We start from the raw sequence: 19,419 nt of genomic DNA on the forward strand, positions 1-19,419 counted from the left end.
ACCTGGGACTCTCTGGTCCGCAGGCCGACGCTCAACCGCTGAGCCACACTGGCCAGGGCTAAATTTTTTCTTTAATGATTAGACACAGAGACACTGGGAATGTCCCCACTCCGATGACCCCTTTACTTCTCCTGGCACTTACCGCAGGGCCAGGTTCCCCAGGAGGACCGGGATCGCCAGGAAAGCCAACAGGACCCTAGAACGATGTTTTCCAAGAAAAGGAAATAAATGAAAAATATTCTGTATAAAGTCATGGTATTCTGAAGCGTCAGATGTAAAAGTCCTGGTTAAACCATGTGAGAACATTTCCCTTCTTCTGGTAGAAATTTTCAAAAGGAAGTCAGCTGAGACTGTTGGTGACTCTATGAGATGATGAAAAGTCAGTTTCACCAGTGTTAGGTCAGAGTCTCATGATTTCTGATCTTTCTACGAAAAGCTCCAAAGTGACTTTGACTTAGATGCCAATTGAAAGGGAACCATGGGGATCAGGCTCACGTACCGGATTGCCCTTGGGGCCATCGTCACCCGGTGGTCCCTTGGCACCAGGAGGTCCAGCAGCACCAGGGGGCCCAGCTTCTCCTTTCTCTCCTCTTTCTCCTTTGGGACCCTGCACAGCAGGAGAAAAAGAATGATTATTTTACAGGCTCTAAATCAGAGTTTCTTTTTCCTTTTTCCCATTTCCAGGTGTTTTTATTTATAAGCCACACATTGCTGAGAGCACAGGCATAGGGTTTTCGTCATTCAAGGAAATGAAAGAACATCTATCCTCATCATTGACAGATGGAAGAACGTAGACTCTGGAATTACACAGACCTGTATTTAAATCCTAGCTTTCTTTTTCTTGCTGGGCTTCCTGGGCATTGTATTTAGTTTCCTACGCTTCCCAGAGGAAACTGTGTCATTGTTTATTATCAGATGAGAAGGAATAGAAAAGAGAGAAATGTACTAGTGACAACCTCAGAAGAGGTAGTGGTACTGTTTTTAGCTTTTATAGAAAGAGAGAACTAAAAATGATGATCTAGCCTGGCCGGTGTAGCTCAGTGGTTGAGCATTGACCCATGCACCAAGAGGTCACTGGTTTGATTCCCAGTTAGGGCACATGCCCAGGTTGTGGGCCCAATCCCCAGTGGGGGGCATGCAGAAGGCAACCAATTAATGTCCTCTCTCATTGATGTTTCTGTCTTTCTCTCCATCTCCCTTCCACTCACTCTAAAATCAATAAAAAAAAAAAATTAATAAAATAAAATAAAAATAATGATCTAATCCAGTCCCAAGAAACAGCAGCTTTTTTAATTAGGGTGATTTCTCCAAGGTTCTAGCTTTCTTCTTGCTTCAGAATAGCCTCCAATGCAGCCTTTGTATATTTATGTAAATCAATTTCTTAACCTGGCATATTGGCTCAAACAACTCTTTTTCTGTGAATTGCAAGATGTAGAACAGCACCCACCCAGGTCTTCGCTAATTAGACACCTGCAGTTACCCTGCCTTCAAGCGCAACAACCAAAAATGTGTTCAGACATTTTCAAAGGTTTCCCCTGGGGATCAAATTCACTCCTGCTTTAAACCAATCTAAATTCGAGCAGTACACTCCTAACACAAGTTAAACATTTATTTTTGATGTAGCAACGCTGGCTTTTTTATTTCTTTTGTGGACCAGCCGCCAAAAAAATGTATACAATAAACAGCTCAACTTGGAATGCTCTAACTTATGCAAATGTGATTTTTGCAGTTAATACACTAATCAAAATATGCAGAGGGTATGAAAAGGTATTAAACAAAAAGGCTCTGCAGTGCTGATTATTCTTAATGGAAGGGAAAGGCAAACAATGCGTCACAGCGAGGAAGTGAGCTACGTGTTACGGATGATCTCCTGCACACCCTCATCGGTGAAAAGCTGTTGCTTACCCCTGTGCCTGCTTCCCCAGGAGGCCCTGGGTTTCCTGCTTCCCCAGGTTCACCCTGTAAAGAAAAGATGGAGTGAATATCAGGACCGAAAACAATGTTTTGCGTCTGTAAAACTGCCCTCAGTGCTGACCGTGACATTTTCGACTAGCCTTTCTGTCATCACGTTCTTTAAAGGGCAGTGGAAAACTGTAATAAGGCGAAGGAACTTTTCCTATTACTGGCTTTTATTTCTCAGGTGAGGAGACAGAACAGGACAGTCCACAGCTACAACTCTCATGAGTCAGTTACTAGTCGGAGCATTCACCCAAAGGACCACCCACCGCAGACCAGGCAGACGCGTTTCCTATCACAGGGTGTATTTGTGCTGCATCAATATTCATCCAACTAAGTTATGGATTCAAAAATTTCAGGTATTTGTGTACCAAATGTGAATTAAATTTATCTTTAGCAAATAAGCAAGTCACTTGGCACTATTTTGATACTCCTGGAAAACATATTCAGTAGAGGCCTAAGAACATGGAAACAATGTATTTATAAGATGCACAGACACTGACTAAAGGTGCACAGACACTGACTAAAACGTCTCCTTTTGAGGGTACATATGTAACTGTAAATAAATAAATAAATAAATAAATATAAATAAACCTATAAATAAACCTCCTATAAATAAGACCTATAAATAAACCTCCTAAACTAGTAGGTTTTAATTATGAAAGTCTGCTACTAATTCTTTGCACTTAGAAATTCAGGTAAATAACATTCCATTCAAGTAATCATCCAAGTTAAGTGATACATTAGTTCATTAATGTATCTGTTTATACACTAAGTCAGTGGTACTAGAAATTTTGAAGCAGAAATGGTTCTAAATATTTTTAAATGTGAGGTTTGAATGTTCTTTAACTTTTAACTCTACTTTTTCAAATATTCCCATTGCTTAATTTGAAATGTATTATATTAAATATAAAAATAATTCCAGGGGAGAGGCTATTTTGTATATATAATTTCTTACTCGATGAAAATATGCACATATTTTATTTTGTGATTAATCTGCATAACTGTGGAAAATATCAAGTATTTACTAAGAATGTATTAGTACTACTATTGTGTATAAATTATTTTCTTCTCAAGATAAATAGCAAATATTTCCAGTTGTTTTGATAAATCTTACAAGTAATATTTATTTTAGTAATGTAGCATTTATATTACAAAGCAATGAATCATTCAGCTATCTGTATGATGGAAGGATACATACGTGATATTTTTCTGTCATTACTCAAATCTTTAAAATAAATCTTAAGTAGTTTGCCATTCAAATCAACTGTAAAATGTCCATCTCAAATGCTTTCTATATGGAATATTATAGTATACTGCATGATCTCCCTTACATGTGAAATATGAAATATTTGAAGTACAAGCAGAGAGTAGAATGGTGGACAACAGGGCTGGGGAGTCGGGGACACAGGGAGAAATAGGTCAAAGGGTACAAAATTTCAGGTACACCAGATCAAAGGATGAATATGTTCCTAAGATCTAATACACAGCAACGTGACTCTGGGTCACAGTACTGGGCTGTATGCTTGAGTCTGCTAAGAGGGCGGACCCTGAGCGCTCTCACCACCACACGAAGATAACCAGATGAGGTGATGAGTATGCTAATTAGCTTGAGAGTGGAGATTATTCATAATGCACACATGCATCAGAACATCAAGTTGTACATCTTAAATATGTACAATTTTTATTTGTCAATTATAGCTCAATGAAACTGGGGGGAAATACAGGAAATCTATTAACCATGCACAGAATGTTTTCTTAGGCACCATGTATATTTTGTTGCTCTTTATTTCTTGTCCACTATAAACTAGATTCTTAAGGATTATTTCCATTTTTTTCAAATGAGGGAAATAATAGGTAGTAAAGAATTGGGTTTGAATAATTGTCAAAATTTAAAGACAAGTTTTTACTACAAAACCTTTTCATTTTGAGCCAGGCCGGTGTGCCTAAGTGGACTGAGCATTGTCCCATGGACTGAGAGGTCCCAGTTGGATTCCCGGTCAGGGCACGTGCCCAGGTTGTGGGCTTGATCCCCAGTAGGGGGCGTGCAGGAGGCAGCCAATCAATGTTTCTATCTCACATCGATGTTTCTCCCTTTGTCTCCCTTCTTCTCTCTCTGTAAAAAATCAATAAAAACATATTTAAAAAACAAACTTTTCATTTTGAGAACAACGCCTCAATATTCATTTGTGCAAAATACATATGAAAATTACCTTTTATATACTAGAGCCAAGAGTGCACAATATAAATAACAATTTTTTGAGAAGAAATTAATGTTATATCAGTGTTCAATAATGTCTCATTTAAAATCTTTTGAATGGGATGAGAAAAATTACAAGTAAAAAAATAAACTATCACAAGACTACATTATATGGATGAAATATGTATTTCTAGTATCAACAAGGCTACACCATATTCACTCCAGAAAATAACAATTGATAGGAAATAATGTAAGTTCTGAGGAGTAGCTATATCATAAATTTTAGATTATTACTTATCATGCGACCATTTCACCCCATTCTGTAACAAACGTGTTTAGGTTACAGCTCCTTTCAGAAGGGACAGACTAAAATATGCATTAAATCTTACGGTCCTGCGCTGATACCTATCTCTGTTTTGAGCAAACCACTGAAGTGCAAAGTCCATCTGTAGCAAATGTGTATCCTATGGAAACCAGCTTAAACATATTCAAGCAGAGCGCAGCACGACTAAAGCGCACACTTTTCTTTCCCTTGTATTCCCTCAACCAGTGACTAGAATAGAAGTGGGGACACATTCAGCCAGAATCAAACCTGATATCAGAAACCTGTAATCAACAGCAAATTATATTACCCTAGATCCTGAGGGAAAAAAGAAAATCAGAGTTTCACTCTATCTTGCTGTCACGTAGCAAAAAAATTTTTGAAAGCGAGAAAAACGAGAACTTTATTTTATGGTGACAGATTTAGAGTCGGTGACATTTTAATTGTAGGAAGTAGAATCACCATCCTGTTCGACTGAGCCGCCCCCCGAGACTCGGAGCTGGCGAGGTTAAGTTAGGCTTTAGGCAAAGGGAAAGTGTGGGAAGAGAGTTTCCAAAGTTCCAAGCATCTGGCATCCGTGTTTACCCAAGAGTTACAAAGAAGAAAACCATAAACGAGTAGCTCAAGCACTTACAACTGTTCCCACTGCACTCCAGAGCTTTGTGAAACAAGGAGATAATCTGAAAAGGCTGTTGAATGGTTTTGGAATTTGCTATGTGGGTAAAACCGAAAGTCGAGACCAGACCTCACCGCCCTCCGGTCAGCATTACAAAGAGGGAGACGCGAAGGGCAGGAGCACAGCCGTGTCCTCCTCTGTCAGTACAGCACTACTGTCAGTGAGGTGTTCTCCTCTGCCACCGTTTCCATGACAATTGAACTCAGCAAAAAATGACCTTTCAATTCCACACCCCAGCTCACCCGCACCTTTTCAACTTAAACTTTCAATTTGAGAATATAAACAAAGAGATGGTTACTCTAAAAAACCAGGCTGTTCATGCAGTAACAATTAGATAACTTTCAAATGTTTCAAATGTAGTCATTAAAAAATTATTGGAATAACCATATAGGCCTGGCCAGATAGCTCAGTTGGTTTGAGGGTTGTCCTGATATGCCAAGGTTGTGGGTTCAGTCCCAGTCAGGACACATCTAGAATCAACCAATGAATGCATAAATAAGTGGAACCACATAGCAATCTCTGTCTCTCTCTCTCCTGTCCCCCACTCTCCCTCTGCTCCTTCCTCTCTCTCAAATCAATATAAATATTTTAAAAAGAATAATCATATAAGGTTAATTGAAAATACCAGTATGTAGGTGTTGAGCAGAAATAAATATCTAAATACTATATTCTAATCCTATTACATTATTTTTCTGAGGGTTAAATTTTTGATTAAAATAAATGAATTTAAGTACAAGCTATGATATGTCAATATTATTTTACACCAAACAACAGAATTTTTACTATTAGGATGTCTATACTTCTGACATTTCATCAATAACTAGAAAATTCAAGAAATTTCTGTTGTTTCCACTGTATAATATTTCATGGTATGAAATTTTATTTTCAATGCTCAAAACTGGCAAATATTTTATTTTTTAAATAAAGCAAAACTGCTGTCAACTTTTGGAAAATTCTATTAAGAAATGAGCAAGAATACATAAATAACAAATCAGAGAGTCATCCTGACATTTTCACAAAAAGGAAGTGGAGCTATTTTAAATGTAATCATGGTTATGAGAGAAGGAAGCTATTCTGAGCACAGAGGTTACAGCACATGCCAACTATTTTGAAAAGTGCCAAAACAGGTATTAGCAATGAAAATATAACTCCACGTATGACAAAATGAATGATTAATTCTTTTGTAGTTGGAAAGATTCCTTTTCCCCATTCAAGTCAGTTACATCAACTGATCTCTTCGAATTGCAATAAAGACTGTTACCAGAGACACTTAGTCTAGTGAGACATACATGGGTTAGAGTAGATCTTTCTAATGATGAAACTTTAATACAAGTACTGAAGTTCTCCAGGTTTCAGCTTTCCTAGCTTACAAATGTGTATAATAATAATACTATCATCACAGGGTGGTTGTATTGATTAAAGGAAATAATCCATGTACATCACTCTGTATAATACCTGGCAATCAAAATCATGAGATCTCAAAATCAATTTACCTTTAATTATTTAACTACTAGAGAGAATGAGTTGTGATTCATATAACTATGTGTGAAACACTTAAAAAGATAGCACTATTAGAAGCTCTTAAAATATTAGCAGATATTATCCAAGTCCTCTATTCTTGCTATTTCAAATTTTAAATCAGTGCATTCCTGACCTTTTCCCCAACACCACCAACTGAGCCAATGGATCCTGGAGGTCCTTGTGGCCCCTGCAGTGTAGGAAAAGAAATACAGTTATCCTTATTATAATAATATAATAAATTCACAAATACATATATCTAGTTGTTCTTAAATATATGCAAGAATACCCCAAGTCATTGGAAGGATAGGACAAAATCATACCTGTTATTGAGTTGTCGAATTTACTGGCGAACAAATAATTTAATTATATTAAACTGATTTCAGATTCACCAGAACTTTTGAGTTAAGGCTGGAGACGTTCCAACTCTAGTCAATGCCCACTGACACGCAGAATGTGAACGCGATCTTTCTATCAGTGAACATGTCCTACTTAGAGGATGATTTTGTAAATTTTTGTAGTGGATCAAAATATGACTCTGGTTAAGAATTATGTGATACATGCCAAAAACCATAAAACCATCTCTCAACCTTAGCATCACTTAAGGGAAGTGAGAACCTAAAAGCTTTTGGTACCTCTACTCCTGGTACCTTTTGGCCAGAATTAAAAGCAGACGTAACAGAAGGGCAGAGAAAGACAAGAATAAATGACTCGTTCTTTGTGAAAAGGTGAAGTTGGAACATCACATCAAAGCCTATACATTTGTTAATAGTCACAAGATCGATATGGCATTATATTTCAAAATCCTATCATATTGCAACAGTGTGTCAATCAGTAAGCTCCAGGGAGATCATTTATACAATTGAGAGGAAACATTTTACATGGTAAGTGATGCACAATATACTGTAATGCACATATTACTCTAACACATTTTATAGAGTGAAATTATAAAATGCTAAGCTTGTAAGTAAAAGTCACTGATGAAAGATGCATACAGAAAGGACATTTGGAGTACAGACCTGGGCTCGTACAATCAAAACCAACTACAAACCATCTCCTCAGGCAATCATAAAAGATAAAGGCTAAATTTGAAACAATTCAGTAACGTGGTACAATTATGATATGCAAAGCACAGTCTTAGTATGTTGAACTGAACAAATGTGGTTATTGTAGTAAAGTTAATATTTCTCACTTATCAATCAATAGATATTGAATGTGAACTTGGTACCTATGTTATATTTGTGGTGATTAGTTCCCTATAAACCCTGTTTCTTTTCCTGTAAAATGAAATGGAATAAGTAGGTGATCCTTGAGCCCTGTGCACTTAAACATTTAATAATAGTGCAAGTATCTCCCTTGTATTTCAGACACCTGCTGCCATTAAATGATACCAATACCCATATAACTTCAAAATAATTAACATATAGTTCCCAGTTCTTACGTCAGCTCCATTGGGACCTTGAGGACCTCTTGGCCCTGGAGGACCAGGGGGACCCTGTAAGAGACAAATATTAAGGGTTATGAGGACCAAACTCAAATTCATTTTTGATATTTATATTTTGTTATTAAGAAAACCAAAAAGTTTCAGCTTGTGAAATCACAATCAGTGAAGCATTTCAGGATTATAAGATGTTCTTGATGGATACAACATAATACCCCATTAGCAAATTATTTTTTACACATAGCCTCAGGGAAATTAAAACTGCAGAAAAAAATCTTGATTAAAAAGTTTAAAAAGACTATTGCTACTATCTGGCATAATGAATTCATAATACAACTGGAAATAGTTTATGTGAGGATATGCTAGAACGCTAGTGTATAAAAGGAACATAAAGTTGGAACAAGGAATGGTGCTTGGGTAGCTTTAGAATTCTTAATTCCAGAGAGTATTTTAACTGTGTATCTATTATTTTGTCAGCTCTGTGTTCTACGTGTTAGAGCTGAAATTAAATTAACTGTCCAGTTGTCTTTCTCACACAGTGGTTCTCTCTGCTTGTTGTGCATCAAAATTATGTTGGACACTTTTAATAAAATATGGATGACCAGAACCTGTCACCTCACACTGTGATTAGTCCGGAGCGAATACCAGGGCATTAGTAGTTTTCTGAAGGTCACAGTTTATTTCAATACCATGGCTGAAAAGCTTCTGTATTATTAGCTCTTAGCACAGGTCAGGGGACCACAGCAGTCAGACCCAGAAGGAGCTTGCTATGTAGCTGCTACGCTTGGAGTCTTAATCAGTTACTGAATCAACAGTGTTTCTTAAGGCCCCTGTTTTTAAGTTTATCATGATGATGAAAATCACTTCTTATTTGAAGAAAATAAAATCTAATGTTCAAGTGTAAAATTATCAAACATGTATTTTAAGGAAGTAAAAATTGGGGCTATGTTTATTGAAATAAAATAGCAATTAGGAAATTGTACTCATTACATTTCATTATTAACTTCAATTACCTTGCCTAATTGTTTCCTCACCCAATATAGTGCTTAATAAACAAACATATGTATTTCCAATTTTAATTTGAATTGTTAGAGCAGAAAGCCAGAATCCATCAAAGGAAATTATGTCATAGAGCTCTAATTAAGAGAGAATTCCTTATGAAATGAAGACTTTGAAATACAATTAATTTTTAATACTGTGTCAATATTTGCCAATTCTTCAAATCCTGGGTAACTGCTGTCTATTCTGTCCCCGCTCCACATGAAAACCCACAGCGAAATACCGACAACTGAAGTGTGGCAGTTTCCATACACCTCAGGAACATACACGCATAGAAATGAGAAACATATAATAATATACCAACCAATGAATGCCACACGTGTGCTCAACACCACCCCCAAGCCAGGAAGAAAAAGCCAGAGATGCAAATACAGAGAGACGCCGCTCCATGCTCACAGATGGGGTGGGGTGGGAAAGAGCAAGGGCCAATTTGAAAAGTCATAAGCTATCGGACTACTTCACTCACATTAATAAACCTTATTAGTAACATGGAGATTCAATATCTATCAAACAGTTAAAAATAAAACTTACCATGGGACCAACATCCCCATTTTCACCTTTTTCTCCTGGTGGGCCTGGCAGACCCTAAGGAAACATAATAGAAAAACAATAGAAATCAGGAATTTATTAAAAAGAAATGCTTGGCCAATTTCTAATATAAAACTAAAAATTAAATATAAAATTAAGAAATTAAAATTAACATGATAATTAAGTTTCAGAAACTCATGTCAAAATACTTATAATGCAAGTATTAATTACATACGATAAAATCTTATATCTACATTTACAGTAAGATTGATGCTTTCGCCCAGCCAGCATGGCTCAGTGGGCTGAGCGTGGCCCATAGATTGAAAGGTCCCGGTTCAATCCCGGGCAGGGCCGTGCCCAGGTTTCCAGCACATTCCCCAGTAGGGGGCGTGCAGGAGGCAGCTGATGATGTCTCTCACATCGATGTTTCTATCTCTCTCTAAAAAAATCAATAAAAATATATTTTAAAAGAGAGTTATGCTTTTTATATCATTATATTGTTTGATTTTATATACAAGAACTCAGAGCAGGGTGCCCTCACATGTCATCTGGTGGCCCTGGCTGGTTTGGCTCAGCGGTTAGACCATAAGCCCGCAGACCAGAGAGGCTGGGGTTTGGTTCCCACTAAATGCAGGAACCTCAGTTGCAGTTTGTCCCCAGCCCTGGATGGGGTCATGTGGGTGGCAGCCATTTGATGTGTCTCTCTCATATCGTATTTCTCTCTCTCTCTCTTCCTCCCTCTCTCCCTCCTGCTCTATCTGAAGATAAATGCAAAAATGTCTTTGGGTGAGGATAAAAAAATAAAAAAAAAATGATGCAAAAGCTCTAAACCCATGCGAGCACTTGAGAAAATTGTACGTGGCACTTCACGGCAGTGGCGGTAAATTATTTGACCATGACCCATGCACGTAATAACGGCATTTTACTTCTTACTCCCTAACTCTGCGCATTCAAACTAGCTGAAACACGAGTTTCAAAAAGTAATACTTACCCTTAATGCATAGGTGATGATCTTTAATATTTTTATTCTAGTTTACTTAACCTGTTACATTTTATTTTGTATGCTGGTAATAACCCACTAAACTGTTTTGATGACCTATTAGTTCCATGCGACTCAATTTGGAAAGAGGGTGCTTCACCCAGTATGTTTATAAACTTTTTCAAAATTCATCATATATTCATTTTTATTAGGAAATCTTAAGTACTGATTTGCAATGGACAACATAACCAGGATTTTATTTATTTGTTATTGAATGTCAGATGATGTCTAGGAAAATAACCTATGACACATATTTCCTAGACAGTTACCATCATCTGATGGGAGAGTCTAGAATCACATGAGAATTTCCTGGGAGGAAATACCCAGTAGTGCTTCAGATTTCATCCTGCCCGAGAATTACCTGGGAGAGATTGCTAAAATTTTTTATTGCAAAATCCACAGTCTCAGAGATTCTAACTCATTGATGGAGAACACAAACTTAAATTCTTAAATGTGCAAGTAGAAATTAATACAGATGAAATAAACATTTCATTTTTAGGTCCATTTTCTTTAGTAATATGCATTGCAACTTAGACATAATTAGTTCTTACTAGCACCATGTTAATTAACAATCACATTCCCTGTATTTTGTCCAGGCTCCCCCCTCCTTTTACTTGAGTGCATCTAACTTAGAATTCCCAAATTGAATGGTATATACATATTATTTCATAGTTTTCCTTTAATTCCATAGCAACCCGGCTCTGCATTGCGTCGTTTCTTCATGCATATGGTAATTCCTAATATCAATTCAGTAGGAATCTCCCAATAGAAAAAAAAAAAGAAAAATGTACCTCTGTTTGATGAAGTTTAATTATAGTTTGAGTTGATTAAGACATAATCTTCTTATTATTAAACATAATAGACACATAATGAGTCAGTATCTCTTGTCACAGGAGCTAAACATCCTAAATGATACCCCGTGTTAATCAGTTTTCATGTGTCCTAAGTTTCTCCTAGAGAGTAATTTATACATAAAGGGATTCTGTTTGAAGGTCTGTCAATTTACCCTAAGAAGCCTGAAACACCAATCAGAAAGAATATATGTACCCTCATGTTCATAGCAGCACTATTTACAATAGCTAAGATCTGGAAACAGCCCAAGTGCTCAGCAGTAGACGAATGGATAAAAAAGCGGTGGTACATATACACAATGGAGTACTATGCAGCTGTAAGAAAGAAAGATCTCTTATCCTTTGAGACGACATGGAGGTACCTGGAGAGTATTATCCTAAGCAAAACAAGCCAAACAGAGAAAGACAAGTATCATATGATCTCACTTATTTGTGGAATATAATGAACATAACAGTCTGAGGAATGGGGTAGTCACAGAGATGTGGAAGTGGGGTACAGACTTACAATCCCCAGAAGAGGGGGTTGTGGGGGAGAGAAAAACCACAGAACTTATATGCATGTATGCATGAACAGTGGACATGGACAACAAAGCTGGGGACAGGGCAGGGAGGGAGGGGAAGGGAGGAATCAGTGGGGGGAAAGGAGAAACATCTGTAACAAAAATAAGTTAATTAATTAAAACAATAAAAATAAATAAATAAATAAAATAATTTGCCACTTAAGTGATAAAATGAAAATTGAAACTTAGGCCAAGAACGCTCATCCTATATGTCTCCTTCATATGCAGACAACGAGTAAACATCAAATTGAAAAATCAAGTCATTTAACCAGAATATTATATCATTATTATTTATGTCTATTATAATTGTTAATATCTATGCTGCCATGAAGACTCAATTAAAGGATGTAGATCAATTATGAACATGTTAATTATATGAGCATCTTTTCAGATTCCCGATTTAAAGAGGTAGCTATGGGAAAATACAATCAATTTCTTAGTGTATTGATTTCTCAAGTGACCCTCATCAAACAGCACATGTTTTACATTGTGGGAATAAAGATAATTTTTTATTTAATGTTTTATAAATGTAAGCTACAAGGCAACTTCTTGAATCATGAGAATTAAATTCCTGAATTGCACCCTGCAGAATTCAGAGCAATCTGTTAAATGAAAAAGCGGAAAATGAAAAAGCGGAAAATGAATGGAAACATAGCCATTGGCAATCTAATTTTTAACACCTTGTTTCCAAATGTGTGTTTCTCACACACGTTGATCCATAGTGCTCATCACTGCTTATTTATTATTGTCCGATAAGTGAACAGAGTTCAGCAGAAATATGAAAATAAAGTCTTTGCATTTTCCAAGTTTAAAAGGATTTATTTTGGTATTAAAATAAAAGCATAAAATGATAATATCATGTTGACTGGCAGACATTCATTGAGTGTTATAACAATAATAGTTATGATAATATTAATTAAATTGTTGACAATATAATTTGCATAATTATATGCATAAGCTATTTAGTGTTAAAAACTAATATTCTGAGACTTGTGAAAATAAAGATAAAAAATTACATTTACAAAAATTCAACTTCTATATTACAACAAATTCAACTTTTCTACAACCTCACAAATTTTTTTCTTTTTAAATTTTTTTTTATCCTTACCCGAGGACATTTTTTATTTATCTTCAGATAGAGTGGGAGGGAGACAGGAAGGGGGAGAGAAAGAGAGACACCCATGTGAAAGAGAGTGGTCGCCACCCGCACGACCCCAACTGGGACCGGGGACAAACTGCAACCGAGGTACGTGCCCTTAACGGGAACCGAACCCGGGACTCTCCAGTCCGTGGGCCGACGCTCCAACCGCTGAGCCAAACCTGCCACGACATAGCCTCACAAATTTTAAAGTACAGTGAATAGATGATTTAATTTGAACATTGCTAAAATTTCTAATGTGGCATAACTAACATTCATATGGTACCAAATGTTATTTAAAACATTTTATCATCTTCTAGAGGATCACTGGGTAGATGGAGAATACGCAAGTGGAGAAGAAGAGCTAGCTGCTTCCAAGCTGGAGGAAGCAGTGAGCATCCCATGGAGAGGAGGAAAACTGCTCAGAACAGATGTCTGTTACAAAATGTTTTGCCTGAGTTCAGAAAAATTTATATTAATTGACAAAAGGAAGTTGAAGTTCAGATACACATTTAAGAAAAAGTCCTTATGGTTAAACATGTACCAAAGTTCTGCTGTTTCACGTCCACCAGAAAACCTGGTGTTCGAAGTAGGTGCAAATAACAGCCCTCAGGGCAGACAGCAGCTTACCTGGAGGCCGACGGGACCAGGAGGCCCTGGGAAACCTCTGGCTCCCTCATCTCCTTTCTGTCCAAACATCCCTTGCTGACCTCTGGGACCTGGCTCACCATCACCTCCCTGGCAGGGAACAACGAACACAATCACAAGCTGGAAAAATCATGATTCGATACCATTCATCATAAAAGTATTGCTGTTCCTAATTTAGTCAAAGCTGGTCTATATAGGACAAAATGAGTAAAAAGTAGATATTTCAATTATCTGCAAATATACCATTGTTTGTTTTGTTTAAATTCTTTGTTTCTGGAATATGACTGATTTTTATTTTCTTATGTATACCAAGTGAAGTAAAAGTTTTGTAATAAGGGGAAAATCACGTTCAGAATTGTCTACAAATGAAGTACGTCTCAACTGGTTAGAGTCTATTTCAAGATACAGTCACAATGGTTTTGTTTATGAAGATCAGCTTGGTTAGCTGTATTGGATGATTTACATTTCAATCAATAACAATATGATTATGACTGTTCATAACAATATGATTGTTCATAACAATATGAACAAAATAAAATAGACTGGTTATGTGAGTTTCTAAATTTAATCAGGGACTGGGGGGTTGGGACTAGCTGGACAAAGAGGAATACTCACAGCAATTCCAGGAGCGCCAACTGGACCCTGAAGACCTGGGGGACCAGGAGGACCCTGCGGCAGATAAGAATCAGTAACTCTGGACCTGAAGCCAAAAGAGCTTCCGCTATACAGTGCAGAACAATCGGCTGATCAGAATCTATGAAGCGTTTGTACACTTTGCAATAAAAAGAAGTTTTTTCAATTTAGTGCAGCCAACCGTTATTTATTTCAGTCCTGGAGACTCCGACGTGTATGTCTGCAATCAGTTTTAAATCGGCAGTTATCGAAAGCACTCCTATCTGCAGGGTGGATATGTAAAAATGGATTTCCGTGCTCACATTAACAGGGTTGAAGTTTCACATTTGAAAAATTTCAAATATCTGATCTTTTTAATGATATACTTGTGAGTCAGAAGTAGTACATGAAAAATTCATCTATATGCTGTCATTGTAAATGAATATTAGGATGTGGGGTCTCTATACTATACTATACGTGTGGAATGGAGTGATATCTGAGGTTTAGAATTTCCTTCCTATGTAAATACATGGGAACTGTTATTTATTAAGTATACCAGAACTCCTTATTGTGAACAAGAGATTTTAGTAGGTTTATTAGTTTACATGCGTAAATATTTCTTGCTGACCTCCTTTTTATGTGTAAATAACTGATAAGGCCTTATAAAATCTGCAGGCATGAAAGAGAGTCTTGAATTAGATTGCTCCTAATTACAACGTCTCCGCGTTGGAAAAGTGCTGAAAGTGAAATTCTGAATGTGTGGTCCATGGACTGTTGGGCACCTGAAACTCTTTCAGGTTTGAACTAAGTCAAAAGTCTGTTCGTAACACCTAACACTTCACTTGTGTTTAAACCTTGTGAAAATTTGAATTAATGATGGTGGGTAAAATTGCTGGTTGGAATTATTGCGTATGTCTGAATATACATTGAGTGTGGGTTTGTAATGTATGGCCTTCATTACACTGAGGTATGTTCCCTCTCTTCCCACTTTGCTGAGAGTTTTTGCCATAAATGGGTGCTGGATTTTTATTAAATGCTTTTTCTGCAGCTATTGAAATGATCATGTGGTTTTGGTCCTTCAATTTGTCTATGTGGTGTATGACATCTATTGTTTTGTGGATGTTGTACCAGCCTTGCACCCCCAGAATGAATCCCACTTGATCATAGTATATGCTCTTTTTAATGTATCGATGGATATGGTTTGCTAATATTTTGTTGAGGATTTTAGCATCTATGCTCATCAGAATATATGCCTATTATTCTTTCTTTGTCATGTCTTTATCTGGTTTTAAAATTAGGATGATGCTGGCCTCATAAAATGAGCTTGGGTGTTTTCCCTCCTCTTGTATTTTTGGAATAGTTTGAGAAGGATAGTGAAAAGAGGTTTTATTAGAATTCATTGGATACACAGTAATGTTGAATGTAAACTGAAATTGAAAAAAAAAATTAAAACAAAATAAAATTATAGAATTGACTGAATCCCAAAGGGAACGGTATTGCTATCATAGTCTTCTGATGTGTAAGTAAGTGGTACTAATGCAACCCTCGTGGTTAGCAGGAGTGAAGTGAATAAAGCCCCTTGATGAAAAATAGGAAACTCACATTTTCTCCTTTGTCACCCTTGCTGCCTTTTTGTCCAGGTTCACCAATTTCACCCTGTATGTGAAAGTTTGAGGTCAAGTTCATCTCACATGTCATACCAACGCATTGTCACCTCACCCACCGTTAAATCAACGCTAACATAATTATGTGCTAGCACTTAATGTCACCATTTACATTTTAAAAGTCTGAGTCCCCTCCGCTGCTCACTTTCTGGTGTTGACTCAGGTAGACACAAGTTTACAAAATCCATTTTGTCTGAAGAATCACCACTATTAACTGATCATAGAAGTACAATGATTTATAAAAAATATGTAATTACGCATTAATCAAAAATCATTTTTTCTCCCAGTTTCAAAAATGCTAACATTTTGTACATTATTAGAGTGCTGGTTCACAAATGTTCTTAGAGTGCTTCACAATAATATTAGAAAAATCTATTAAATTCAGACACAACAGCACAGTCGTCCATTCAGAATGAAGAGCTTAGAATCCGTGTGTTAGTAAGAGAGAGAACACAGGGTTGTCAAACATGTACACAGCTTGCTCTTAAGTCTTACTTTGCAATATTCAAGGCACAAGGGCTGGGAATACACAATTAACTAATTTAATTAATTTCACGTTTATTTCAGAAGCATATGTATTTAAACATAAATAAGCAATTTGTCTCCTGCTATTCTTTCTCACTCCCTTTGTTCTTGTACACATGCCCTTGACTTGTCTGCAACCCACATATTTCATGGGCCAGCCACCAATTCTCAACCTCCAAAATAAAAATTTTGAGCACACGGAAGACGTATGAATCTTTGGCAAAGATATCTTCAGATTTGGTGTATAGTCTAAGAAAGGTTAAGTCTAGGATGCTTGAGGAAAAATTCACTTTTCACAGGATACAGGAATAAAGAAGACCAACCTTGTCTCCATCTTCTCCAGGGGAGCCTGCAGGCCCAGCCGGCCCCGGGAGACCCACGGGGCCCTGCACTCCGTCTCTGCCCGCCGGGCCCTGCGGACCTTTCTCTCCCTGCATGGAAAGTCCAAGACCGTTACTTTGTTGCAAGAAACCTATGCATGAGCAATTGCTACAATTTTAAGATGCAGCTCTAACAATTATATGCTAGATGATATATTTGACAAATAAATTGCTTAATGTTCGCAAGAAAAAATACGTTGTAAATGAGGACAAAGGAAATCCCTCCATTCCTTTACAACCGAGAATACTGTCCCTGATAACGATGCGCGGATCCCACGCTACTGTCCATAAATACAACTGATTCATCTCAGGACTTTTATTTCAAACACACATTTTCTAATCAAGTATTGTATATTGATAAATCAGATGTTTGATGTTTGCAAAATCTAGCCGAGCCCTGACTCTTCGATGGTGTACTAGGCAGTGGCTGTCAGGCCTGAAAATTCATAAACATTAGTTTTCTCATTGTCCAACTTTGTAGTCGGCTGTAGGTGTGACCTTTTTGTATTTTTAACAAATGTTTCATGGGTTTTCTTAAATGTTGATATTTTAATTCATTGCTGCTTTCACTTTATTCAAAATAACAAGGCTGCTAGCTTTTTCGCTTGGTTTTACATATTTTTGGACAAGAGCATTATTTTCCTGTTTTAAAATTTATGTATGTTGTGTAATAAAAAAAAAAATCCTTGATAGTGAAGACTTCTATTTTCCATATGAGAATTTCTTCCAGAGTTTAAAATAATTTATTTTCTAGAAGTCACGATTTCATCAGCTTTGCACCAAGTCATGCTCCTGCCTCAGCACTGCCCAGCTCCCCGGCCCCTCCCCTCCCCTCCTTCCTGTTTACAATGGCCTGCTGTGTCTGGAATATATTTACTTCACTTTATCTTCACCACTAACACCTTACCCGCAATACTAGTACCTTTCTCTGACCACTAAAATACCCTCTTTCCATGCTCACATCTGTTGCTACTTCTGAAGTCTTCCCCTCGATGTAAGCAGAGAGACACTCAGATAATCTTGCCAACATTCTGCAGTTTGCTTACGATTCCTCAGACAGAGACTGAGTGCTAGGGTGCCCATGACTATCTGGCACAGGCTCCTGCCACCTGCCCAGGTGCATCTAGCCTCCGGCCCTTGCTCTCTGCATTCCAAACCTCTCGACCCTTCCCAGGGACCTGCTGGCCTGCACTTACGTTGCTTCCTTGACCTAGAAAGCCAAGCACAGGACTCCCCAGCTACCTGGTTCCTTCCCATGGTGTACATGCCATCGCTGCCCCTCCTCAGGTCCCTCTGTAGAAAGCTGACGCTCACCAGTGCATGTCCTTCATATCACTAACCAGAGTTTGTAATTACAAATGTGCTTAGTGATTCTTTGCTTATTATCTCATTGTCCCACCAGATACTAAATTGTGTGAGGTGGAAACTCTCTGTTTTGCATTCAACTGCATCCCTCTGGCCTGTGGCCAAGACTAGCCACTTAAGGAATATTTGTTGAGTTCATAAATTACCTAATTACAACAAAAATAACAAAATATCTATAGAGAAAATAAACTATGATCTTTATTTTCCTGGGTTCCATATGATCTCATTTTTCAAAACTATGCCTTAATTATCATTTAAAACATACCTCTGATGTCACCCTGGAGACCTTTTATTTCCTTCAAATCAAATATTACAATACGTTGAATCAGTCTATACTCATAAAAGGTGCTATGTTGTTTACAGGGAACTTCACTATTTTAAACATATCAGCTGATTCAGACATTTCCCCTTCACTTGGATTTCCTTGTGAGCCAAACTCCCCAAATCAATTGTGTTGTACAAGAGTCTCTGTGAACAAGACAGATTAATTCTTATGTACCTTCATTACAGTACAGATAATCTCCAGCCAGGAATCACTTGCCATTTGTTTCTTCTGATCCTGGTCTGTGTGGAGTCAGAAGAAAATCTTTCAACTGATCAACACATGTTAAATTTAGGTTTTTCCTTCACAACTTACAAGAGGACAGACTCTTCCTAATTATGTATTGCTTGGCCCTCAACCTACAGGACTAGCAGATATGTCATCTGTATCTCCTAAAGAAGTCTTTATTTCATCATTTCTACCCCTTCATTAAGAAAATAGCTGAATCTCATAGAATTAGCTACTCATTGTCATGTCCTGTGTCTGATTTGGTAAGTTTCATGTTGGCCTATACCCAGATCCTCAACTTCTACTACAATTTACAAATCCAGCCCTTCTTACTCAAAAGCCAATTTATGCATTTATTTTCTAGTTATTAATTCATCTTTTTTATGA

At 37.2% G+C, this 19,419-nt stretch overlaps 1 protein-coding gene across 4 annotated transcripts in view; it reads right to left on the minus strand.

Annotated features, from left to right (window-relative positions):
- COL11A1 (collagen type XI alpha 1 chain) overlaps positions 1-19,419 on the minus strand; it is a 180,275-nt gene that overhangs the window by 28,447 nt on the left and 132,409 nt on the right. For all 4 annotated transcript variants that reach the window (XM_036272170.1, XM_036272168.1, XM_036272173.1 and 1 more), the window contains 10 exons: positions 17,061-17,168; positions 16,151-16,204; positions 14,552-14,605; positions 13,919-14,026; positions 9,704-9,757; positions 8,114-8,167; positions 6,809-6,862; positions 1,906-1,959; positions 500-607; positions 143-196 (listed from right to left, as the gene is read on the minus strand). In XM_036272170.1, coding sequence (XP_036128063.1) covers positions 143-196; positions 500-607; positions 1,906-1,959; positions 6,809-6,862; positions 8,114-8,167; positions 9,704-9,757; positions 13,919-14,026; positions 14,552-14,605; positions 16,151-16,204; positions 17,061-17,168 — 702 coding nt within the window. The remainder of the gene's footprint in view (positions 1-142; positions 197-499; positions 608-1,905; positions 1,960-6,808; positions 6,863-8,113; positions 8,168-9,703; positions 9,758-13,918; positions 14,027-14,551; positions 14,606-16,150; positions 16,205-17,060; positions 17,169-19,419) is intronic.

The sequence above is a fragment of the Molossus molossus genome, unplaced genomic scaffold, assembly GCF_014108415.1.
Source record: "Molossus molossus isolate mMolMol1 unplaced genomic scaffold, mMolMol1.p scaffold_m16_p_20, whole genome shotgun sequence".
In the NCBI taxonomy this organism is placed as follows: Eukaryota; Metazoa; Chordata; class Mammalia; order Chiroptera; family Molossidae; genus Molossus; species Molossus molossus.